General features: G+C 48.0%; 1 protein-coding gene across 32 annotated transcripts in view; it reads left to right on the top strand.

Moving 5' to 3' along the window:
* clasp2 (cytoplasmic linker associated protein 2) overlaps nucleotides 1-26,407 on the top strand; it is a 666,501-nt gene that overhangs the window by 531,674 nt on the left and 108,420 nt on the right. For 24 of the 32 annotated variants that reach the window (XM_072467277.1, XM_072467284.1, XM_072467270.1 and 21 more), the window contains 2 exons: nucleotides 14,392-14,535; nucleotides 25,355-25,464. In XM_072467277.1, coding sequence (XP_072323378.1) covers nucleotides 14,392-14,535; nucleotides 25,355-25,464 — 254 coding nt within the window. The remainder of the gene's footprint in view (nucleotides 1-14,391; nucleotides 14,536-25,354; nucleotides 25,465-26,407) is intronic. The other 8 variants (XM_072467285.1, XM_072467272.1, XM_072467268.1 and 5 more) reach the window with 1 other exon arrangement.

The raw sequence follows: 26,407 nt of genomic DNA, 5'->3' as shown, positions 1-26,407 counted from the left end.
TGTTCGTGCATGTTCTCAGACTTCTGTATCTCCTGCCCGATGGAAGAAGTTGGAAGAGTGAGTAAGCCGGGTGGGAGGGGTCTTTGATTATGCCTCCCGCTTTCCCCAGGCAGCGAGAGGTGTAGATGGAGTCAATGGATGGGAGGCAGGTTCGTGTGATGGACTGGGCGGTGTTCACGACTCTCTGAAGTTTCTTGTGGTCCTGGGCCAAGCAGTTGCCATACCAGGCTGTGATGTAGCCAGATAGAATGGGGGTGAGGGGGGTTGACGCGTGGCTGTTTCTGCCCCCAGTGGACAAGGAGTTTTCTTTTTTCTCGCTTGTGCATAAGGTCTATTCACGTATAGATTTCTTTATTATGGGGAAGTGTCTGTAACCGGGGGTTTGGGGAGTGGAAAATCTGCAGTTGTAATTTCAGATCATGCCCCGCACCTGGAGAGGGGGCCGTCTCTACAGCTGGCCTGGAGATTAGATGTAGGGCTGCTAGGCAGATTTGGGGTTTTGTGTTGAAGCACCGGGAAAAGTATTTTTCTGCTGCCGAGGGAACGTACACAGTACGTACATAGTAGACAAAAGAATAATCAACAGAGAACATTGACAAATGGTACATCGACAAACAGTGATTGGTTACAGTGCGGAACAAGGGGCCAAACAAAGCAAAGTATGTCGGGTTTGATAAAAATTGGGAGGTCTCGCTGTCTGTGTTATGGGAGGTGTTGAAGGCAGTGGTGTGAGGGGAGATAATTGCATATAAGATGCAGGGCCAATGGCTGGTGGAGGAAATGTTGGTGGTGGACAGTAAATATGTGGAGGATCCTACCCGGAGCTATTGGCTAGAAGGAAGCTATTGCAGATGCAGTTTAATCTGGAAACCATGGACAAGGTGATGCACCACCTGCGGCCGGTGGGTGGTGTACGAATATGGGGAGAAGGCCAGTTGCCTGTTGGCGGGCCAGTTGAGGTAGAAGGCAGCTTCCAGAGAGATTGTTCAAGTGCAGGATATGGGAGGTGGGTTGGTGGCTGCACCAGAGAAGGCTAATAGGGTGTTTGAGATGTTCTAAGTGAAGCTATTTCGGGTCGGAACCACCAGAGGATGAGTTGGGCTTGGGGGGGTTATTTTGGGGGGAGGTTGGAGTGTCTGACATTGGAAGAGGAGGTTCAGGAAGGGTTAGAAGAGCCACATAACTATCAATTTTTATTTAAGCCCGCTTGCGATAAAAGCCAACATCACAGCCTTTTAAAATATTTATTTGCATTTGTCTACTAGCTTTTAGTGATTTTTCGAAAGGGGTTGCTATTTCTCTGATCCTCAACAGTCCATTGCTTCTCAACATTTCAAAATTATTCTGATCTATTTTTCTTGGGTTCAATGTGGATGACTTTACACTTCCATTGGCTTAACATCAAAATCACGAAAGATTATTAAAAGCAACTTGAGTGAAAAGGATGGATAGGAAGTTTCAGTAGACTAAATTCCTCCCAATTCCAATTATTGTTTCAGAAGCAGACTGTATTGCAGATTTAAAGAAATACTATAATGCCTGTATAGTGTTTCCTATAAGTTGGTTCTTTTTGCGTAGCTACGCACACACATTGACTTAAAAATTTAAAGGGCCCCTGCACTTGAAATAAATTATCCTCGCCCTCTAATTTTTTTTGTCTTGTATGTTGATGATTGTAAAGCTGGGGAGTCTCACTCTAATAATCACTGTAATTAAGGTTGCTTCATACCTATTTTGTTGATCTTACAAAAACACAGTGAAACTGTTTCTATTTCTGATATATTTATTGCACTGTTGAATTCACAATTTGCATTTGATGATTTAAGAAGGGAGGGAAAGAAAAACCAAGCAACTATAGACATCCTAGTCTAATGTCAGAAGCAGGCAAATTTAGTGAAATCATAGCAACATTGGGACAAGAGTAAGCCATTTAGCCCCTCATGCATGTTTGGCTATTCAGAGAGCACATGGTTATTCTGTGACTAAATCCATATACCTGCATTTGCTCTGTATCCCATAACAATTTTGCGCTGTATCCCATAACAACTTTGGCTAACAAAAATATATCAGTCTTAGTCGTAAGTTAGACAAGCATCAATCGCTGTTTACGGAGGAGGGTTCCAAAATTCTACCACCATTTACATTTCACCCTGAGAGACATACCTTTTAGTCTATGCCTTCGAGTCCTAGATTTTCCAACTAACGGTAATAGTTTCTCCCAATCTAGCCTGTCTGTTACCGGGCACAATTTTTTTTTTAATAAACATTTTATTGAGGTAGTTTTTGGTATTATAACAACACAATAAACAATGTACATGAAATTATAAACATAGTGCAAAAGCTGTCTCCCTTCCTTACAGGTCCCACCTTTATTAACACCCTACTCTAAGCTAAACTAACACCCACCCCCCCTTCTGCTGACGAAGTCAATGAATGGTTGCCACCTCCGGGCGAACCCTAACCGTGACCCTCTCAAGGCCAACTTGATTTTCTTCAAAGAGAGAAAGCTAACCATGTCCGATAGCCAGGTCTCCGACTTCAGGGGCTTTGAGTCCCTCCAAGAAAATAGTATCCGTCTCCGGGCTACCAGGGAAGCAAAGGCCAGAAAGTCTGCCTCTCTCCTGGATTCCCAGGTCTTCCGACACCCCGAAAATCACCACCTCTGGACTCAGCGCCACCCTTGTTTTTAATACCGTGGACATGACATCTGCAAACATCTGCCAAAATCCCCTGAGCTTCGGACATGCCCAGAACATGTGGACATGGTTCGCTGGTCTTCCTGCACATTTTGCACACCTGTCTTCCACCCCAAAGAATCTGCTCATCCGGACCACTGTCATGTGAGCCCAGTGAACGACCTTAAATTGTATCAGGCTGTGCCTGGCATATGTTGCGCCCGCGTTGAGTCTACTCAATGCGTCCGCCCATACACCATCCTCTATCTCTCCTCCCAGCTCCTCCTCCTACTTGCGCTTCAGCTCCTCGGTCTGCGTCTCCTGTGACCCAATAAGTTCCTTGTAAATGTCCGAGACGCTCCCTTCTCCTACCCACCCTCTGGAAACTACCCTGCCCTGAATCCCCCTTAGCGGTAGGAGCGGGAAGGTTGACAGCTTTTTATGTAGGAAGTCCCGCACCTGTAGATACCTGAATTTGTTTCCCCTCGCCAAGCCAAACTTCTCCTCCAGCGCCTTCATACTCGGAAAGCTCCCCTTTATAAACATATCCCCCATCCTCTCAATCCCTGCTCTCCGCCATATCCAGAACACCCCATCCATACTTCCCGGGGCAAACCGGTGATTATTACAGATTGGGGACCAGACCGATGCTCCCTCTGCTCCCACATGTCTCCTCCATTGCCCCCAGACTCTCAGGGCTGCCACCACCACGGGGCTGGTGGAGTACCGTGCCGATGAGAATGGCGGAGGCGCAGTTACCAACGCCCCCAAACTGGTGCCCTTGCATGAAGCCGCCTCCATACGCTCCCATGCCGACCCCTCTCCCACCACCCACTTCCTGATCATGGCTATATTCGCCGCCCAGTAATAGTTACTAAATTTTGGCAGCGCCAGCCCGCCCTCTCCCCGACTCCACCCAAGCATTTCCTTCTTTACCCGTGGGGTCTTGCCCGCCCAAACGAAGCCAGAGATCATTGTTGACCCGTTTAAAAATGGTCCGTGGAATAAAGATGGGGAGACATTGAAACGTGAATAGGAATCTCGGGAGGACGGTCATCTTCACCGTCTGCACCCTCCCAGCTAATGATAACGGGAACGCGTCCCACCTCCGAAAATCGTCCTTCATTTGGTCTACTAGCCATACCAGATTTAATTTATGCAGCCGGTCACTTTCCCGCGCCACTTGAATGCCTAGGTACCTAAAGCTTCCCCCTACTAATCTAAACGGCAGCTCCCCCAATCGCCTCTTCTGTCCCCTCCTCTGGACCGCAAACAGCTCACTTTTCCCCATATTTAGCTTATACCCCGAAAACCGGCCAAATTCCCCTAGAATCCTCATGATTTCTTCCATCCCCTCTAATGGGTCCGATACATACAGAAGCAGGTGTCTGCATAGAGCGGGACTCTGTGATCCACCCACCCCCGTTCCAGCCCCTTGAGGCTTTCAGAGCAATTGCCAACGGCTCTAAAGCTAGCGCGAGCAACAGTGGGAAGAGGGGGCATCCCTGTCTCGTCCCCCGGTGCAGTCTAAAATAGTCCGATGTTGTCCTATTCGTCCGTACACTTGCCACAGGACCCTGATGCAGCAACCTGACCCAGTCAATAAAGCCCCGCCCAAATCCGAACCGTCCCAGTACCTCCCACAGATAATCCCATTCTACCCGATCAAAAGCCTTTTCTGCATCCATTGCGATCACTACCTTCACCTCCCTACCTTCCGGGGTCATCATGATCACATTTAGCAACCTTCTTACATTGGCCACCAACTGCTTACCTTTAACAAACCCCGTCTGGTCCTCCCCAATAACGTCCAGAACACAATCCTCAATCCTGGAGGACATAATTTTGGCCAGTAGTTCGGCGTCCACATTCAACCGGGATATTGGCCTGTAGGACCCACTCAGCTCCGGGTTCTTGTCCCGCTTCAGAATCAACAAAATCGTGGCCTGTGACATCGTCGGAGGCAGCACCTCTCTTTAGCTTGCTTCATTGAACATCCTCATCAACACCGGCCCCAATATCCCAGAGAACATTTTATAAAACTCCACTGGCTACCCGTCCGGCCCCGGAGCTTTACACCCCTGCATGGCCTTCAGACCCTCCACTATCGCTTACAACCCAATCGGGGCTCCCAGCTCTTCTACCAGCTCCCCATCCACCTTTGGGAAATTCAGCCCCCCCCAAGAAGTCTCTCATCCCCTCCAGCCCCGTAGGGGGTTCCGACCTATATAGCCTACTGTAGAAATCCCTAAACACCTTATTCACCCCTGCTGAATCTCCAACCAGGTGCCCATCTCTGTCATTTACTTTCCCTATCTCCCTGGCTGCCTCCCTCTTTCTAAGCTGCTGTGCAAGCATTCTGCTGGCCTTCTCTCCATACTCATAGATCGCCCCCCCTTGCCTTTCTCAGCTGCTCCACTGCCCTTCCTGTAGTTAACAAGCCGAACTCCGCCTGTAGCCTCCGCCGTTCCCTTAAAAGCCCTGCCTCTGGGGTCTCTGCATACCTCCTATCGATCTGTAGTATCTCCTTTACCAGTCAGTCCGTCTCTGCCCTGTCCACCTTCTCCCTATGGGCCCGTATCGAGATCAGCTCCCCTCTGACCATCGCCTGCAGTGCTTCCCAGACCATCGCTGCTGAAATTTCCTGCGTGTCGTTGACCTGCAGGTAGTTCTGAATACATTTCCTCAGCATCTCGCACACCCCTTCGTCAGCCAAAAGTCCCACATCTAACCTCCGCTGCGGGCGCTTGTTACTGTCTTTACTAACCTGCAGGTCAACCCAGTGCGGAGCATGGCCTGAGATAGTGATCGCCGAGTACCCCGTGTCCACCACCCCTGCCAGTAAGGCCCAGCTCAAAATGAAGAAATCGATCCGGAAGTACACTTTATGCACGTGTGAGTAGAAGGAGAACCCCTTCACCCTCGGCTGCCCAAATCTCCATGGATCCACCCCCCCCCCCCCATCTGCTCCATGAACCGTTTTAGTTCCTTTGCCATTGCTGGTACCCTGCCCGTTTTCGAGCTTGACCGGTCCAAGCCAGGCATCAATAACTGTGTTGAAGTCCCCTCCCATGACCAACCTGTGCGAGTCCAGGTCCGGTATCTTCCCCAGCATCCTCTTTATAAACTCCACATCATCCCAATTTGGCGCATACACATTTACTAATACCACCTGCAACCCCTCCAGTTTCCCACTGACCATAATGTACTGACCTCCCACATCCGAAACTATTCTACCCGCCTCAAACACCACCCACTTATAGATCAGGATCGCGGCCCCTCTAGTCTTTGAATCCAGTCCCGAGTGAAAGACCTGTACCGGGCACAAATTGACTGAGTATTTGAATAAGTGTGATGTGATCAGGCAGAATCAGTACTAATTTTTAAAGAGTAGATCTTCTGACGAATTTATCTGATGGTTGATAAAGGAGTATCTATTGATGGTATCTGTATGAACTTGATACTTTTGGTAGGGTGTTGCACGTGAGATCATTAACAAACATGAAATTGGTCCAAGCCTTGCAAGATGGGTTGAAATTATTTGGGAAGCAGGGGACAGAGAGTGAGGTTAAAGGTGATCGACTTCTTATTGGCAGGATGTGAAGAGTGTTATTTCTCAGGGATGTATTATTCGAACTTCAGCTTTTCACCTGCATCATTCGCTGCTGCATTCAGGACAAGAAGGTGTTCAACATCTGAGAAACTCAGCATGACTTAAAGAACAGCAAAATTCCTGTAGATATTGCAAGAAACTAAGAAGAAATGACTTCTCAACACACGTTGGAATCTACATTCACTTTCTGTAGGTAGTGGTAACATTGTCACACTTGCTTCAGCATGAAGCTATTCCACTATAGGCGATGGGATGTCTGTGTCAGCACAAGATCAGACAATATTTTTAGCAATGGAATGAATCGTATAAGATTATTCAGCAGTAGAAGCTCCTGATGATCAACTTATAATGAATAGAAGATTTTCTCATGAGATAGAAGTGTGGGCATCAAGCTAATAGACTCTACCAACACTCTGACAGTGTGATACACTACTGAGTCAGGCATTTGTCCTCCACAACAACACTGTATGGTCAACCAGCGATATACAATGCATCTCATTAATGGGCTCAGTGAGACAAAGGTACAAATTCTGCTCTTTGACAGCAAACACAACTGACTTCTGTGAAAAATCAAGAGACTTCAGATGCTTTGGCAGTAGATTCAAATTGTATGCCAAATTTTTTTTAAATCCATTTACGGGATGTTGGCGTTGCTGGTTAGGCCAGCATTTAGTGCCCATCCTTAATTGCCTTCAGAAGATGGTGGAGAGTTACCTTCTTGAACCACTGCAATCTGAGGTGTACATGCACCCACAGTGCTGTTAGGGAGGGAGTTTCAGGATTTTGCCCCAGCGACAGTGAAGGAACAGCAATATATTTCCAAGTCGGGGTGGTGAGTGACTTGGAGGGAAACCTCCAGGTGGTGGGGAGTCCATGAATCTGCTGCCCCTGCCCTTCTAGACGGTAGTGGTCGGGGGTTGGAAGGTGCTGTCTAAGGAGCCTTGGTGAGTTACTGCAGTGCATCTTGTCGATGGTACACACGGCTGCCACTGTTCATTGGTGGTGGGGGGTTTGAATGTTTGTGGGAGGAGCAATCATGGGGGCAGCTTTGTCCTAGATGGTGTTGAGCTCCTTGAGTGTTGTTGGAGATGCACTCATCCAAACAAGTGGATTGGATTGGATTTGTTTATTGTCACAGGTACCGAGGTACAGTGAAAAGTATTTTTCTGCGAGCAGATCAACAGACCATTACATGGAAAGAAAAGGGAATAAAAGAAAATACATAGGGCGGGATTCTCCCCTAACCGGCGGGGCAGAACGTACCAGCGCCGAGGAGTGGCATGAACCACTCCGGCGTCGGGCCACCCGGAAGGTGCGGAGGCTAGGCCGACTCCAATGGGCTTGGTGCCACGCCAACCGGTGCGAAGGGGGGTTCTTCTCCGCGCTGGCCATGGCGGACTGTTACACCAGCCGGCGCGGAGGGAAAGAGTGCCCCCACGGCACAGGCCCGCCCGCGGATCGGTGAGCCCCGATCGCAGGCCGGCCCACCGTGGGGACCCCCCCCCAGGGCCAGATCCTCCCGCGCGCCCCCTCCCCGAGGACCCCGTAGGCCGCCCGCAGAGCAGGCCGGACCCCTCGTCAGGCCGGAGAATCGGCGGGGGGTGGCATGAATCCCGCCCTGCCGCCCGATTCTCCGCCGCCGGTTTTTCGGCGGGGACGGGAATCGTGCCCCGCCTATCGGGGGCCGTTGGCAGCGGCTCTCCCAGCGATTTCCCCGGCCCGCGATGGGCCGAGTGGCCGCCCGTTTTCGGCGGGTCCCGCCGGCGTAAAATACACCGGGTCCGTACCGGCGGGACCCGCCGAAAACGGGCGGCCACTCGGCCCATCGCGGGCCGGGGAATCGCTGGGCGGGCTGCTGCCAACGGCCCCCGACTGGCGGGGCACGATTCCCGTCCCCGCCGAAAAACCGGCGGCGGAGAATCGGGCGGCAGGGCGGGATTCATGCCACCCCCCGCCGATTCTCCGGCCTGACGAGGGGTCGGAGAATCCCGCCCATAATAGGAGAGTATTCCATTACACTCCTGACTTTGTGCCTTGTAGATGGTGGACAGGCATTTGGGGGGTCAAGAGGTGAATTACTTACCATAGTATTCCTAGCCTTTGACTTGCCCTAGTAGCCACATTATTACTTTCAGTTCAATGGTAATCCCCAGGATGTTGATTGTGGGGGACTCAGCGATGGTAATGCCATTGAATGTCACGGGGCGATGGTTCGATCCTGTCTTGCAGGGGATGGTCATTGCCTATCATTTGTGTGAAACAAATGTAACTTGCCACTTGTCAGCCCAAGCCTGGATATTGTCCAGGTCTTGCTGCATTTGGACATGGACTGCTTCATTATCTGAAGAGTCACGAATAGTGTTGAACATTGTGCAGTCATCCGCAAACATCCCCACTTCTGACCTTATCATGGAATGGAAGTCATTGATGAAGCAGCTGAAGATGGTTGGGCCGAGGACACTACCCTGAGGAGCTCCTGCAGTAATGTCCTGGAGCTGAGATGATTGACCTCCAACCACCACAACCATCTTTCTGTGTGCCAGGTGTGACTCACCAGTGGAGAGTTTTCCTCCTGATTCCCATTGACTCCAGTTTAGCTCGGTCTCCTTGATGCCATACTCGGTTAAATGCAGCATTGATGTCAAGGGCAGTTACTCTCACTTCACCTCTGGCATTCAACTCTTTTATACATGTTTGAACCAGGCTGTAATGCCAGGAGCTGAGTGACCCTGGCGGAACCCAAACTGAGCGCCTGTGAACAGGTTATTGCCGAGTAAGTGCCGCTTGATAGCACTGTTGATGACTCCTTCCATCACTTTGCTAATGCTGGAGAGTAGACTTATAGGACGGTAATTGGCTGGGTTGGAGTTATCCTGTTTCTTGTGTACAGGACACATCTGGGCAATTTTCCACATTGCCAGGTAGATGCCAGTGTTGTCACTGTACTGGAACAGCTTGCCTCGGGGTGCGGCAAGTTCCGGAGCACAAGGCTTCAGTACTATTGCCGGAATGTTATCAGAGCCCAAAGCCTTTGCAGTATCCAGTGCCTTCAGCCATTTCTTGATATCACGTGGAGTGAATCGTATTGTCTGAAGACTGGCATGTGATGCTGGGAACCTCCGGAGGAAACCGAGATCGATCATCCACTTGGCACATCTGGCTGAAGATTGTTGCGAATGCCTCAGCCTTGTCTTTTGCACATATGTGCTGTGCTCCTCCATCATTGAGGATTTGTGGAGCCTCCTCCTCCAGTGAGTTGTCTAATCACTGCTGGATGTGGCAGGACTGCAGAGCTTAGATCTGTATGCATTCGTTGTGGAATCACTTAGCTCTGTCTATTAGGGTTTTTCACAGTAACTTCATTGAAGCCTACTTGTGACAATAAGCGATTATTATATTATTATTACTTTCTGCTTATGCTGTTTGGCACACAAGTCCTGTGTTGTAGCTTCACCAGGTTGACACCTCATTTTTCGGTATGCCCGATGTTGCTTCTGGCATGCTCTGCTACATTCTTCATTGAACCAGGGCTGATCCTCTGGCTTGGCAGTAATGGTCGAGTGAGGGATATGCCAAGCCATGAGGTTGCAGATTCTGGTTGAATACAATGGCTGCTGCTGATTGCCCACAATGCCTCATGAAAGCCCAGTCTTGAGTAGCGATGTTTATCCTATTTAGCACGATGGTAGTGCCACACAACACGATGGAGGATATCCTCAATGTGAAGACGGGACTTTGTCTCAACATGGGACTACCCATACTGCCATGGACAGATGCATCTGCAACAGACAGATTGGTGAGGATGATGTCAAGTATGTTTTTCCCTCCTGTTGGTTCCCTCACCACCTGCTGCAGTCCCAGTCTAGCAGGTATATCCTTTAGGACCCAGCCAGCTCGTTTATGATAGTACTACCAAGCCACTCTTGGTGATGGACATTGTAGTCCCCCAACCAGAGCATATTCTGCACCCTTGCCACCGTCGGTGCTTCCTCCAACTGGTGTTCAACATGGAGGAATACTGATTCATCAGCTGATGGTGGCCGGTACATGGTAATGAGCAGGAGGTTTCCTTACCCATGTTTAACCTGAAGCCATAAGACTTCATGGGGTCCAGAGTTGATGTTGAGGACTCCCAGAGAAACTCCTTCCCAACTGTATACCACTGTGCCACCACCTCTGTTGGGTCTGTCCTGCCTGTGAGATAAGACATACTCAGGAATGGTGATAGGGCTATCTGGGACATTGTCTGTAAGATATGATTCTGTGTGTATGACTACATCAGGCTGTTGCTCAACTAGTCCGTGAGACATCTCTCCCAACTTTGGCACAAGCCTCTAGATGTTAGTAAGGAGGGCTTTGCAGGGTCGGCAAGGCTGGATTTGCCACTGACGTTTCCGGTGCCTGGTTTGATACCGGGTGGTCCGTCCGGTTTCATTCTGTTTTTGTGTTTTCGTTGCGGTTGAATACAACTGAGTGACTTGCTAGGCCATTTCAGAGGGCATTTAAGAGTCAACCACATTGCTGTGTGTCTGGAGTCATGTTATAGGCCAGACCAGGTAAGAATGGCAGATTTCCTTCCCTAAAGAGCATCATGAGTTTTTACAACAATCAACAATGGTTTTATGGTCATGATTAGACTTTTAATTCCAGATATTTTATTGAGTTTAAATTCCACTACCTGCCGTGGTGAGATTCTAACCCAGGTCCCCAGATCATTATCCTGAATGTCTGGATTACTAGTCCAGTGACAATAGCATTGTGCCACCTCCTCCCCCAATTTCCAGAACCTCATCTTCCAACAGGTGCTGCAACAGTGTATTTCTCATAATCTTCTTCAAGAAAGCGCCAAGCTACCTCTGGAAGATCCTCTTGAAAATAGTCACCATCTGCTGCAATGCCTTCTCTCTCTCCATGGCCTATCTTCAAAAATAACTGAGAGATCGATAATCTCAGCCTGTTCCTGGGGTCAGGAATAAACCTCACCAGCTGCTGTTGATGGAAAAGTTGTCTTCTCACCTGATGTTGAAAATTCTTCTATAAGAGGCATCCAGTTATCCTGATGTAGGTCATCATTTACCTTTTCTAAACTATCCAATTGTACACGAACATCTCCATTCATTAAAGGTATGCTTTGATTGTCTCAAACCATCTGTCGTCCTTGTAGCAAAGGGTGGTGGTTATGTGACCTTTTACTTAGATTAATACCTTGCAATTTAATGTTTTATGGAAGGATAGGTGCTGTTTTGAGCCATTCCAAATGATGAGCCAATATCTTAATGCCAGTTCTAGTGTCAATTTTAAAGTCCGTTTTAAAGCCTTTCTTTTCCACACCGAAGGCCTTGCTTATGACTCTTTTCTTCTCCAAGGAACTCTGTAATTTCATGGTTATCGTTATTTCCAATTGCTTGAATTGTCTGTATTTTGTAGATGTTTTCTTACCTCTTCCTTCATTGAGATTTCTTGACATGGAAAACTGCTTGAAGCATCCTGTCAGTCCACAGTGGAACGTCTCTGTGATCCTTGCAGGCAATCTTGCCTTCTGGACTACTTCTTACCACTGCAACATAAGCACCTCACGATGGCTGCTGTGGAATTTTTCACACTTTTGCCTGTTTTGGCAGGCTTTTGAGTGGGTATGGCTGCCGCTCTTGAGCCTATCCAACCAACAGACTCATCCGAAGCTTCGGTATCTCAACAGCATGAAGCCCAAATTAGCTACCTAAGTTTGGCTTGCCTGAGGTATTGAACTGCTTGATTAAGTGTTAGGTCGTGTTTCATCTGTAGAAAATCTGCCAGCCTTTAGTCGCAGACTCTGACGACAATATGGTCATGAATAATTTCACCTTTCAATGAACCATACCCGCAACAACTGGCTAGTCTATCCAGATTGATGAGAAACAATTCAATGGATTTCCCTGGTCTTTGTAATCTCTGATTGAAATGCACTAACATGATTATGAGGTGCATGATTATGAGGTGCTGTTTTGGGCGGAAATGTGCATCAAAAACTTTTGTCACAAGTTCCAAAGTCCGCAGAGATCCCTTCTACCACCGTCTCAAAAGGACATTATCTTGTGCTTTTCTTTGGCATGCAAACCCAATGCTGCTTTTGATACCTTCAGAAGGATATTTTCCATAACCTCTGACCTCTCTCTGGGCCTCGAGGTTTTTGAATGGCCACAGAAGGGGCACCAAATCACTGTTGGATTGGTATCATCACCACTGCTACCGTGACTCCAACCACCTGAGTCCTCCCTGCCCGCCCCTCTCCCATTGACTTTAATGTTGTGCTAATCACTGTGCCACACTATCACAGCCTTTGTGTTATATATGTGAGGTGGCCACCATTCACAACTGGATGTGACAGGACTCCAGAAGTTTTATCTGTTGTGGCATGTAGGCCAGACCATGTAATAAAGGCAGATTTCCTTCTGTACAGGACATTAATGAACCAGGATGTTATCTGGTCATTTCAAGGTCACCATTACTTGGACTAGTTTTTTAAAATTCTTGATTTATTAAATAGAATTTATATTGCTCAGCTCTTGTGGTAAAATTTAAGCTTGTGTCTCCAGAGCATTATTTGTTTAGGATTAAATTACTGGTCCAGTAACATTGCCACTATTATGCTGCCATTCCCTTGGAATTATACAATACCTTTGATGACCTCATGAGGTCCCACAGTGTAATGCAGTCAACAGAGTGCTTTTTAAATGGAGTCCCTGTTGCAATGTAGGCGACATGGCAGCCAATTTGCACACAGAAAGGACCCACAAACAGCAGTGGACTAAAGGACCTGATAATCTTTGTGTAGTGATGATGTTTGAGGGATCAATGTTAGCCAGAACACCAAGAGGTCTGGCAACTAAAAGCTCAGCGTCATGCTTATGGACTAAATAAAGGTGTTCTGCAAAGCAGAAGTTGCCCCAATTTAGAGAAGACCACATCATGAGCAGTGAATGCAAAATATCAAGTTGAAAACACTAATCGTTGTTTAACACTGATTTTAATTCTCACCCTGTACCAACTCTGACTTTTCCTCCCCTTCCATCTCACCCTATACCAACTCTGACTTTTCCTCCCCTTCCATCTTCCCCTCCTTGGCGATAACATAGAACAAGAACATAAAACATTACAACATAGAACATACAATGCAGAAGGAGGCCATTCGGCCCATTGAGTCTGCACCGACCCACTTAAGCCCTCACTTCCACCCTATCCCCATAACCCAATAACCCCGCCTAACCTTTTTGGACATTAAGGGCAATTTAGCATGGCCAATCCACCTAACCTGCACGTCTTTGGACTGTGGGAGGAAACCCACGCAGACACGGGGAGAACGTGCAGACTCTGCACAGACAATGACCCAGCGGCGAATCGAACCTGGGACCCTGGTGCTGTGAAGCCACAGTGCTAGCCACTTGTGCTACCGTGCTGCCCATAACACTTTTGCATCTCTAAGCACTCCCAGTTCTGATGAGCAGTCATTGACCTGAAACTTTAATTAGATTTTTATTTTGACAGATGTTGCCAAAACAGCTGGGTATTTCAGTATTTTTGGTTTTTCCTTTAGATCAGCAGAATTGGTGATGTTTGAACAATGAGCATTGTACAGGGTACTCTGGGGAATTTTGTATTGTACTTTATGTAGTCATTCAAAAGATGGCACCTGTAACAGTGCAGCCATATTTTAATGCTGCATTAAATGTCAGCCAATAAGGAAAACAGACGGTTGAGAAAATCTTCAGGACCTAGGAAACTTATAAATATCCTTGGACCTCCTTTTACTGTTTATATTGAGGTAAATTTTAACCCCTCCAACTTAATGAGCAACAATTTACAAAGACGATCCTGAAAATGGCAAATCAAGAGTGGTTTTCGAGATGAAAGTTAAATTTAGTTAACTGGTTGATGGCTATGGTACCTGATTTTTGAGTTCTCATGTCAGTTAAGTACAACTCCTTTCAGCAAAAATATATTGAATTAAGTGTTAGTGATTGAATAATGTGGACATGGAGAAATACTGCAGATTATCATATTGAAGTTAAAGGCATAGTGATGGGTGGAACTAATTATTCCACTTGTTTGCTCTACTTCTTTTAGGCAGCTCAAGCGGTTTTGATATGTCTATTCCAACTTAACACTCCAGAGTTCAGCATGCTGCTTGGAGCTCTACCAAAAACATTCCAGGATGGAGCCACCAAACTTCTTCAAACCCACCTTCGGAGTTTAGCCAGCAATACCCAGGTATTTTGTATTGCAATTTATCAATTATTGTAACAATTATTGTAAATTCTGAGTTACCAAGCGTTGAACACTGGAGCATCAGGAGAGTCATGAACTGCAAGGTCAAAACTTGAATAAGCTTAGCTTGTGCTATCATCTTACCTGCAACTTGAAGCACAGTTCTTTCTAACTGCCTGTGTGTGTCCTGGATCATTTGTTAGGAATACACGAACAGAAATAGGCCATTCAGTACGTTGAGCCTGTCCCACCATTTAATTAGATTATGGCTGATGTGGCCTAACTACCTGCTTTGGCCCATATCCCTTAATATCTTTACTTAACACAAATTTGGGGCTGGATTCTCCTTTTTGAGACTATGGTCCCATGCAGTTGTGAAAACTGTGGTCTTTTACGGCTGGAAAAATGGCGTCAAAAGGCCACAGATTCACAGTCTTGCAGGGGGCAGCTGTCGTGGAGCTCTCAGCTCCAGCTGCCGATACGGCCCCCCGCACTTCTGGGTCAGAGGCCGCACTGCGCACAGCGGCGGCCTCCAACGGCCGTGGCGTGCTCCATGGCAGCCTCAGCCCGTGGACCTGGACCGCTGTAATAGTGCCCCGCATTGGCCACTTGCCCGACCCTGACCGCCCGCACATGTAGCCCCCAGTCCTGAATGGAGCCCCCCCCATGCCCTCCGATTGGCTCTCCCCCGACTGTGGCGGCCCCAGATTGAGTCCGCAGCCGCCACGCGAGGATCCCGAACGGCAGGACCAGATTAGAACCACGCCGTCAGGAATTCGGCCGGTTGGGGGCGGAGAATAGCAATGGCCTGAGGAAGTGGAAACTCGGCGCGGTGTGCGTCCTGAGTACGCCGCTTTTCGGGGGGGCGGAGAATAGCGGAACCGGCACCGGTCCTGATTTCGTGTGGGAAAACGGATTCTCCACCCCGTCGCTGAACACGAATTCGGTGTCGGCGTGCAGAGAATCCAGCCCCTTATCTCTCTCAGGTTTAAAATGAACAACTGATCTAGCTTCAGTAGCTGTTTGAGGGTGAAAGTTCCAAACCTCTATCACCCTTTGAGGGAAAAAGTTCTTCCTAACATCTCTCCTGACCGTCTAGCACTAATTGTTAGACTATGCCCCCTAGTTTTAGAATGTCCAACCAGTGGAAAGAGTTTATATTTATCCACCCTGTCTTTCCCTGTTAATATGCTTTGATTAGATCACCCCATAACCTTCTAAATTCTAGCAAAAACAGGTCTAAATTTTGTAATCACTCCTCGTAATTTAACCCCTGTAATCCATGGATTATTTTGGTAAACCTACGTTACACTACCCCCCTAAGGTGTGGTGCCCAGAACTGCTCACAGTATCACAGTACTCCAAGTGGGGTCTAACCAGTGTTTTGTATAGCTGCATGGTAGTACAGTGGTTAGCACTGTTGCTTCACAGTGCCAAGGTCCCGAGTTCGATTCCCGGCTCGGGTCACTGTCTGTGTGGAGTCTGCACGTTGTCCCCGTGTCTGCACGGGTTTCCTCCGCGTGTTCCGGTTTCCTCCCACAAGTCCCGAAAGACGTGCTGTTAGATGAATTAGATATCTGAATTCTCCATCAGTATACCCTAACAGGCACCGGAATGTGGCGACTCCGGGCTTTTCACAGTAACTTCATTGCAGTGTTAATGTAAGCCCACTTGTGACAAAGATTATTATTATATATTATATTTCTGTATCTTTATACTCCAATCCTCTAATGTAAAGGCTCGCATTCCATTGGCTTTTTTGACTATTTTCTGCACTTGTTCCTGGCATTTTATGGACCTATGCACCTGAACCCCCAAGTCTCATTGAACATCCACTGTACCTAACCTCTTTCCATTTAGAGAATACTCTGCTCTATCCTTTCCCCCCCTTTCACCCTTCTTATGTGCAATTTTCCAATCCAGAGGGACTACTCTTGAATCTGGCAAAGTCTGAAAGATTATAGGTAGGGCATTATAGTGTGCTACCCTACTTCCTTTAACATCCTCTCTTGGAAACCGTCACGTCCTGGAGATTTGTCACTCTTTAGTTCCATTAATTTCCTCGTTACTGATGCTGTACTTGCATTAATTGTGCTAAGTCCATGTCCTCTGCAAATCTTTAGATTTCTAAGCTGGAGCTGCAGGTGGACTCACTTTGCAGCATCCGCGATGCTGAGGGTGTCATGTATAGCACATTTAGCAAGGTGATCCATAGAAGGATCCATGGAATCCTGACATGCAGAAAGAGGCACCGATCCTCCAAACGAGCACTCTACCAAGGCCCACTTTCTGCCCTATCCCTATAAACCCACGCATTGATCATGACCAAACCACTAACCTACACATCTTTGGACTGTGGAAGGAAACCGGAGCACCCGGAGGAAACCCACGCCGACACAGGGAGAAAGTACGAGCCTCTGACAACATGAAGCCCTAACTATCCAAGAAGCAAGAACTAAGTGCTGAGGAAGGTCTAATCTTGTGGGGATCCTGGGCCGTCGTTCCCCGTTCAGGGCGGAACCCAATCTTAATGGAACTGCACAATGGCCATCTTGGAGTTTCCAAATGAAGATGCTCGCGAGGAACTACATTAGATGGCCCAGGTTTGACACGTATACTGTGGACGTGGTATAACAATGTACTTTATGCCAAGAGAACCAGAAGCTCCTCCGTTCACCCCCCCACACCCATGGGAGTGGCAAGGCAGACCATGTGTGCGGGTATGTGTAGACTTCGCTGGCCTCTTTTAGGCATCTTAGTGGATGGCCATTCCAAATGAATGGAAGTATACCGTATGGCCTCTAAAATATCCCATGCCACAATTGAGAAACTCCGACAGAGCTTTTGCATTCACAGCATTATCGGAAGTCTTAGTCTCTGACAATGGTACAGCCTTCACTAGTGGGGAGTTTCAAGCTTTTCCGAAATCAAATGGCGTCAAAAACATTTGGACAGCGTCATATCACCCATCGTCCAATGGTCTGGCAGAGCGGAAGAACAGAATGAAGAAGCAGCTGGCGGACCCATGGAGACAAGGTTGGCGTGATTTCTATTCGATTACAGAACCACACCCCATACCATGACAGGAGTCACCCTGGCAGAGTTATTGATGGGACAACGACTATGCAGCAGGTTGAACCTGCTGTTTCTGAATATGGCGGGGAATGTGGAGTCCAAACAGGAGAATCAAAAAAGAAACCATGATGCCATGAGATCTGAGAAAGCGTTCAAGTCTGGTGAGGTTGTCTATGTACAAAACTTTGACAGTGGCTCCAGCTGGGCCCTTGAGTCATACTAGAAAAGTCGGGCCCCATCTGTTCTTGAAGGTGAAGGTCCAAGTGAAAGTATGAGGAAGCACCTGGACCATCTTAGAAGTAGGGAGCCCGCTCCTACCAAAACCACATCTCCGACTCCAGTCGCGGCCATCTCCAGTGCAAGGCTACAGCCCACCGGAGACCCTATGCCCATCTCCCTCAATAATGAAGACTCTGGTTCCGAAGCATGGAAGCCACGGAATCAGGTTTGCCCCCAGTGGCCAGTACTGATGAGGAATCTGCGCCGATGACCCTCAGCAATTCTCTGAGGAAGCAAAGGTCACATGCCTGTTTTACGCCTCCCAACTTGGCTCCACCTGCCGTGGACACGAGGCCAAGCGCAAAGAGGCAGAAGAGACCTCCTTACCATGCGAGCACCGGTGATGAAATGGACTTGAGAAGGGAGAGATGTTATGATGCCCACAGAGACCACAGGTGATTGCAGATTGATGATCTCCCCATGAGGTTCATAGAGTATGATTCACAAGCGGGTGACTTTAGGTCTGGCAGGACTTTAAAATGTGTAACCCAGACCCGGACTGGTGTTCCTGATGGTCCTGGCCTGGGACGTTATCATTGTACGCCGCACATTGGCTTCTTTTTGTTCAAGGAATAAATCCGAGTTTTGCGTTATCCTGGCCTCAACTGAAGTTATTATAATGGGGATATTTTTGCAGCCTCCTCCAGTTAGTAGTTTAATTATCCACCACCATTCATGACTGGACGTTGCGGGACTGCAGAACTTGTATCTGATCCGTTGGTTGTGGAACCGCTTATGCCATTCGGCAGGTACAGTGTCTTGTATTGTAGCTTCACCAGGTTGACATGCCATTTTTAGTTTTGCCTGCTGATGCCCCTGACATGCCCTCTTAACTCTTCATTGAACCAGGTTTGATCCCCTGGAATGGTGGTAATGGTAAATTGTGGGATATGCTGGGCCATGAGGTTACAGATTATGGTTGAGTACTACTTTTAATGGCCCATGAGTTGCTAGATCTGTTCGAAATCTATCCATTTAGCATCGTGGCACAATATGATGGAGGATATCCTCAGTGTGAAGACGGGACTTCATCTCCACAAGTACTCTCCAGTGGTCACTCCTACCAATACTGCCATAGACAGATGCATTTGCAGCTGGCTGATTGGTGAGGATGAGGTCAAGCATTGTTCTGACAGGATTCAGGTATCTTTCTTTTTAAAGCAGTGTCAAAGGATATTTTTTTCTCAAAGTAGAATATCAGGGCATCTCTGTACAGCAGGTGTTCCTGAGGGCTAACTGTATTTGAAAGTGGATTGAGAGCTGAGATAGTTTTGTTGCTTGAGTGGGAATAAAGATAGTTACGGGTTATTGTGTTACTGTATTGATTAGCATTGTTTCAGGGGTAATTGTGAGCTATCTTTCTTGTGTGATGTTAACTGTATTTTAATAAATGGCTAGATGAGGATCTAGCGGGGTGGGGGGAGAGGGGGAAGGGAGAGAGGGGAGGGAACTGTGTTGCTGCTGCATTGGCCAAAGGGGAGCTGGAAGTAGGAGAGATAGTCGGGGCGGGGGTCCGCCGCCTGGGGGACTGGAGGGTGCGGGAGGTGCGGGCACGTGGCTGGCCTAGAAAAGGAGATGGCTAGTCGCAGGGGGGGTGGGGGGTGCAGTAGCCCCCTGATCCGGCTGATAACTTGGAATGTGAGGGGTTTGAATGGGCCGGTCAAGAGGGCCCGGGTGTTTGCGCACTTAAAGGGACTGAAGGCAGACGTGGTTATGCTCCAGGAGACACATCTGAAGGTGGTAGATCAGGTTAGGCTGAGAAAGGGATGGGTAGGGCAGGTCTTTCATTCAGGGCTGGGTGCGAAGAACAGAGGGGTTGCAATACTGGTGGGGAAGCGGGTGTCATTCGAGGCACTGAATAGTGTAGCGGATAATGGAGGTTGATATGTGATGGTGAGTGGTAGGTTGCAGGGTGTGCTGGTGGTACTGGTGAACGTATATGCCCCGAATTGGGATGATACCGGATTTATGAAACGCATGCTGGGTCGGATTCCGGATCTGGAAGTAGGAAGCTTGATAATCGGGGGGGGGGACTTCAACAGGGTGCTGGACCCAGCACTGGACTGTTCTAGATCCAGGACGGGTAAGAGGCCGGCTGCGGCCAAGGTGCTCGGGGGGTTTATAGACCAGATGGGGAGAGTGGATCCATGGAGGTTTGCCAGCCCGCAGGCCAGGGAATTTTCCTTTTCCCACGTCCATAGAGCCTACTTCCGGATCGATTTTTTTCATTTTGAGTAGGGCGCTAATCCCGAAAGTGGAGGGAACGGAATATTCGGCCATAGCCATCTCTGACCACGCCTGTGGCGCCTCGATGTGGGACTGTTGCCGGATGAGGGTGTGTGTGGGCAGGTGCAGGGGTGTATTGAAAGATACTTGGAGGCCAATGACAACGGGGAGGTGCAGTTGGGGGTAGTCTGGGAGGTGTTGAAGGCGGTGGTCAGGAGAGAGCTAATCTCCATTAGGGCCCACAGGGAGAAGAGAGAGAGGAGGGAGAGGTTGGTGGGGGAGATTTTAAGGGTGGACAGGAGTTATGCAGAGGGTCCCAAGGACGGGCTACTTAGGGAGCGACGGAACCTCCAGACGGAATTCGACCTGGTGACCACGGGGAAAGCAGAGGCACAGTGGAGGAAAGCGCAGGGGGTGGCGTATGAGTATGGGGAGAAGGCGAGTTGGATGCTGGCACATCAGCTTCGTAAGAGGGAGGCAGCTAGGGAGATTGGTGGAGTTAGGGATAGAGGGAGGAATACGGTGCGGAGTGCGGTGAGAATAAATGAGGTATTTAGGGGCTTCTATGGGGATCTGTACAGGTCTGAGCCCCCAGCAGGGGAGGAGGGGATGTGACGATTCCTAGATCAGCTGAGGTTCCAGAGGGTGGAGGAAGAGCAGGTGGCTGGTTTGGGGGCACCGATTGGGTTGGAGGAGCTGGTTAAAGGATTGGGGAACATGCAGGCGGGGAAGGCCCTGGGGCCGGATAGGTTCCCGGTTGAATTTTATAGGAAATACATGGACCTGCTGGGCCAGTTGCTCATGAGGACTTTTAATAAGGCGAGGGAGGAGGGGACCTTGCCCCCGACAATGTCCAGGGCGCTGATTTCTTTGATCTTGAAGCGGGACAAGGATCCATTGCAATGTGGGTCGTATAGACCGATCTCGCTCCTCAATGTTGGTGAAGGTGCTGGCTACGAGAATTGAGGACTGTGTCCCGGGGTGAATCATGAGGACCAGACGGGATTTGTGAAGGGTAGGCAGCTAAATTCAAATGTGCGGAGGCTCCTCAATGTGATTATGACGCCCTTGGTGGAGGGGGAAGCGGAGGTAGTGGCAGCTATGGACGCGGAGGAGGCCTTTGATCGGGTGAAGTGGGAGTATCTTTGGGAAGTGTTGCGGAGGTTTGGGTTCGGGTAGGGGTTCATCAGTTGGGTCAGGCTGCTATATAGAGCCCCGGCGGCAAGTGTGGCTACGAACCGGCGGAGGTCGGAGTACTTTCGGCTGTACCGGGGGACGAGGCAATTGCACTGGCAATTGAGCCGCTGGCCATGGCACTGAGGGAGTCCAGGAAATGGAGGGGATTGGTTCGGGGGGGAGAGGAACACCGGGTGAAGCTGTATGCCGATGACCTGTTGTATGTTGCGGATCCAGTGGAGGGGATGGCGGAGGTCATGCGGATCCTTAGGGAGTTTGCGGACTTTTCGGGGTATAAACTCAACGTAGGGAAGAGTGAGCTCTTTGTGGTGCATTCAGGGGACCAGGGAAGGGGGAATAGACGAGCTGCCGCTGAAGAGGGCGGAAAGGAGCTTTCGGTACCTGGGGATCCAAGTAGCTAGGAGTTGGGGGGCCCTGCACAAGCTCAATTTGACGTGGTTGGTGGAGCAGATGGAGGAGGATTTTAAAAGATGGGATATGCTGCCACTCTCACTAGCGGGTAGGGTGCAGTCGGTCAAAATGATGGTCCTTCCGAGGTTTCTCTTTGTGTTCCAGTGCCTTCCCATTTTGATCCCCAAGACCTTTTTCAAACGGGTAAGCAGGAGCATCATGGGATTTGTGTGGGCGAATAAGATCCCGAGGGAGGGTGTTTCTGGAGCGTAGCAGAGACAGGGGGGGGGGGGCGCTGGCGCTGCCAAATTTGTGTGGCTATTATTGGGCAGCCAATGTGGCGATGATCCGTAAGTGGGTAATGGAGGGAGAGGGGGCGGCGTGGAAGAGGCTAGAGATGGCGTCCTGTGTGGACACGAGCTTGAGGGCACTGGTGACGGCACCGCTGCCGCTCTCGCCGACAAGGTACACCACGAGTCCGGTGGTGGCAGTGACGCTGAAGATCTGGGGGCAGCGGAGGCGACACAGGGGCGAGGTGGGAGCCTCGGTTTGGTCCCCGATTCGGGAGAACCATCGGTTCGTCCCGGAAGGATGGATGGGGGGTTTCGGAGCTGGCATCGGGCAGTGATTAGAAGAATGGGGGACCTCTTCATCGATAGGACGTTTGTGAGCCTAGGGGCGCTGGAGGAGAAGTTTGGGCTACCCCCGGGAAACGCTTTCATGTACATGCAAGTGAGGGTGTTTGTGAGGCGGCAGGTGAGGGAATTCCCGCTGCTTCCGGCACGTGGGATTCAGGACAGGGTGATTTCGGGTGTATGGGTTGGAGAAGGCAAGGTTTTGGCGATTTACCAGGAGCTGCAGGAAGAGGAGGAGGCCTCGGTGGAGGAGTTAAAGGGCAAGTGGGAAGAGGAGCTTGGGGAGGAGATAGATGAGGGTCTGTGGGCTGATGCCCTGAGTAGGGTTAATTCCTCTTCCGCGTGTGCCAGGCTTAGCTTGATACAGGTTAAGGTTATTCACAGAGCGCATATGATAGGGGCGAGGTTGAGTAGGTTCTTTGGGGTGGAGGACTGATGTGGGAGGTGCTCGGGAAGCCCAGCAATTCACGTCCATATGTTCTGGTCGTGCTCGACGCTGGATGGGTTTTGGAGGGATTTTGCGAGGACTATGTCCAAGGTAGTGAACGCCCGGGTCAAGCCGAGCTGTGGATTAGCATTATTTGGGGTATCGGACGAGCCGGGAGTGCAGGAGGCAAAAGAGGCCGGTATTTTGGCCTTTGCGTCCCTGGTAGCCCGGCGGAGGATTTTGCTACTATGTAAAGATGCGAAGCCCCCTAGTGTGGCAGCTTGGATCAATGACATGGCAGGGTTCATCAAGCTGGAGAGGATAAAGTTTGCCTTGCAAGGGTCTGTGCAAGGGTTCCTCAGGTGGTGGCAACCGTTCCTAGACTATCTTGCAGAGCGTTGGGAGGAGGTCAGCAGCAGCAGCCCGGGGGGGGGGGGGGGGGGGTTCTTTTGGGGTGACGTCTGGGTTAAGGTGTTTTTTTTTCCCGATTTGTGTTTCTTACTGTTATATGGGGGGGGGGGGGGTTATTGTATATGGGGGAAATCCAATGTATAATTTCTGCTTGTTGTGTTCTTGTTTCTTTCTTCTTGTTTGGGGGGGGGGGGGGGGGTTTGTTGAAAATCTGTTGAAAACTTTGAATAAATATACTTTAATTTAAACAAAAACGATTTTAATACTGTGTTCGTAATAAAGATTATTTTAATATACCATATCAACATTTTGTGTGAAATAACTCCTGGAACAAAGTATCTTTTCCTCACAGTCTTACAATATTAAAATAAACGATTGGGGTTTCTGTCCAGTACCCGAGCCACTGTTGGGGTATGATCTGGGTCGTAATATCTAGGATACAACCCATCAGATCCAGGGGATGTATCGGCCTGTAGCCCCGTTATTTTCCCGAGTACTTTTTCTTTAATTATAGCTATCTCCTTTTTCCTCCCCCCTTTTTTTTCCTTGTTTATTTAGTATTTTTGGAATGTTTTTAGTGTCTTCCACCGTTAAGATTGACGCAGTATTTATTTAACTCCTCTGTCATTTCCTGGTTAATGGGCCTATGTTCACTTTGGCCTTTCTCTTTTTATATATTTACAGAAGCTCTTAGTGTCTGATTTTTATATTACTTGCTAGTTTACCCTTTGGTCATCTTTTGTTCGTGTTAAAAACTTTCCCAATCCTCTGTCTCACCGCTATTCTATGCAACATTGCCTGTTTTTTCTTTCATTTTAATACTATCCTTAACTTCCTTGGTTAACCATGATTGATTTAACTCCTTCCTAGAATCCTACTTCCTCACTGGGATACATTTTGGGTGTGAGTCATGAACTATTTTCACAAACGTCTGCCATTGCTGATCAACAGCCTTTTCTGCTAAACTCGTTGCCCAGTCCACTCCGGCCAACTCTGCCCTAATTCCTTTTTAATTATCCTTATTTAACTTGAGCACAATTATTTCTGACCCAAGTTTCTAACTCAAACTTCTGAATTAGGTGGGCAGCTAAGGGCCTTTCCTCTGTCGGTGCAGACTCGATAGGCGGAAGGGCCTCTTCAGCACTGCAATATTCTGTGAAACTAAATTCGATCATGTTATGGTCACTGCTTCCTCGGGCATCTTTTACTGTGAGATTGTTTATTAAACTTGCCTCATTGCACATTACTAGATCCAAAATAGCTTGATCCCTGATTGGATCCACAACATATTGTTCTAAGAAAGTGTCCCAAATACACTTTATGAATTCCTCCTCGTGGCTACCTCTGCCAATTTGATTTTCCTAATCTACATGAAGTCATAAGTCACTCATGATTAAAGTACTGCCTTTTTTACATGCCCTCATTATCTCCTGATTTATTGTCCATCCGACAGTATTGATACTGTTAGGGGGCCTATAAATTACACCCGTCAGTGTTTGCTTCCCCTTGTTATTCCTTACCTCCACCCATATGAATTCTACGGATGGGATTTAATTAAATGGAAACAAAGTCCCATAGTGAGTGTGTTAGCTGCGTGTTTCCCGGCGCTATTCGATCCCTCCTATTTCTGAACTTCTTATTCTAATACTGTATGTTTCTCAGTCTTTTGTGTGCATTGTGTCTTCTCCTTAATGCTAGTTACAATCTTGAACATAGTGTTTTTGACCAAAGTATAATGACATTTTGTGGGGCAGTTTTGTGGGAAACCAGGGGCTGGTTTAGCACAGAGCTTAAATCGCTGGCTTTTAAAGCAGACCAAGGCAGGCCAGCAGCACGGTTCAATTCCCGTACCAGCCTCCCCGAACAAGCGCTGGAATGTGGCGACTAGGGGCTTTTCACAGTAACTTCATTTGAAGCCTACTTGTGACAAGAAGCGATTTTCATTTCATTTCATTTCATTCATTTCAAGTGAAATACATGTATTGTGGTATTTGATCTTCGTGTTGGAAACAACTAAACGATCTGTTGATCATGCAGACTACTAAACTGTGTAAGATCATGAACTAATAAACTATAAAAATAAATGTTTACCTAATCATTTTATTGATATTTTCTGCTTCAGACAAATTTAGGAAATTGCTTTACTAAATGTTGATTGCATTTAACTTTTCTTTTAATAAAGCAGGGATCTGGCAACAGTTCTGTAACACGAAGCACACCACGTTCACCTGCAGGTTGGACCAGTCCCCTTACTTCACCAACCAACACATCTCAGAGTACTCTACCACCAAGGTAATGTGAACGTAAGAGGCAAGATAGTTAGTTATTGATAAATAAACTTGTAGATTTGCATTTAAACATCGTTTCAAATATTTTTTCAGCTCTAGAAATAAGTTCTCATCAAGTATTTGGCCATTGATGCAGGTATATTTAATTAGAAGTATCGATTTAATATATCACATCATAAATGGGTGCACTCGAATTTGTGCGATTTAGGAATCACCTAAATACCTTAGTGCTGTTTTGTAACATTCCGTGAAACACCTTGGGACATTTTATTACATTAAAGGCACTATATAGAGGACAGGTTGTTGTTATTGCAAATTTTAATGGGGAATGTAGGAGACCTGAACCTCTGACATTAGCAGGCTTGATAGTGAACTCAGCTGACTTTTGATATTGACAAAGTCCATAGCTTCACCTTGGGCATTTCAGATATTTCAAGCATTCAAGATAGGAATTGCATCCTTCATATTACTATTACATTTAACGATAACAATTCGAAGGAGACTAAATGTAGCAGCGTGAACTGGCTATACTTGTATCTAATACTCATTGCTAAAACTAGTATCCGCTGGTAAAACTAGTATCCAAGAAAAGCCCTCTTGCTGTTTCTGCATGTGATGAGAATTTGTGACATTCATGCAGGAGTGGAATGAAAACTAGAAGCAACATGTGAGACAGCTGTGCAGAAAATTAAGTTAATCTTTAACATTATTGAAGACAGTACAACACACCTGTATTAATTGCATTGCCTTTGATCAAGATAATGAGCATCTCTGGTTTGAGGGTAGATTAGAATCTTTGGAATTTTAAAGTCTTTCTCACCCCCCCCCCCCCCCCCAAGCTTAGTGTTACAATTTAGGATCTCTCCCAACACTTACAACTGATATTCACAATCAAAAAGCAATTTCCACAGCAGACTAAGTGTTGCAATCCCTATCGAGATCGATCA

Source organism: Scyliorhinus torazame, chromosome 11 (assembly GCF_047496885.1).
Source record: "Scyliorhinus torazame isolate Kashiwa2021f chromosome 11, sScyTor2.1, whole genome shotgun sequence".
In the NCBI taxonomy this organism is placed as follows: Eukaryota; Metazoa; Chordata; class Chondrichthyes; order Carcharhiniformes; family Scyliorhinidae; genus Scyliorhinus; species Scyliorhinus torazame.
This window is presented reverse-complemented; position numbering and strand designations above follow the sequence as displayed.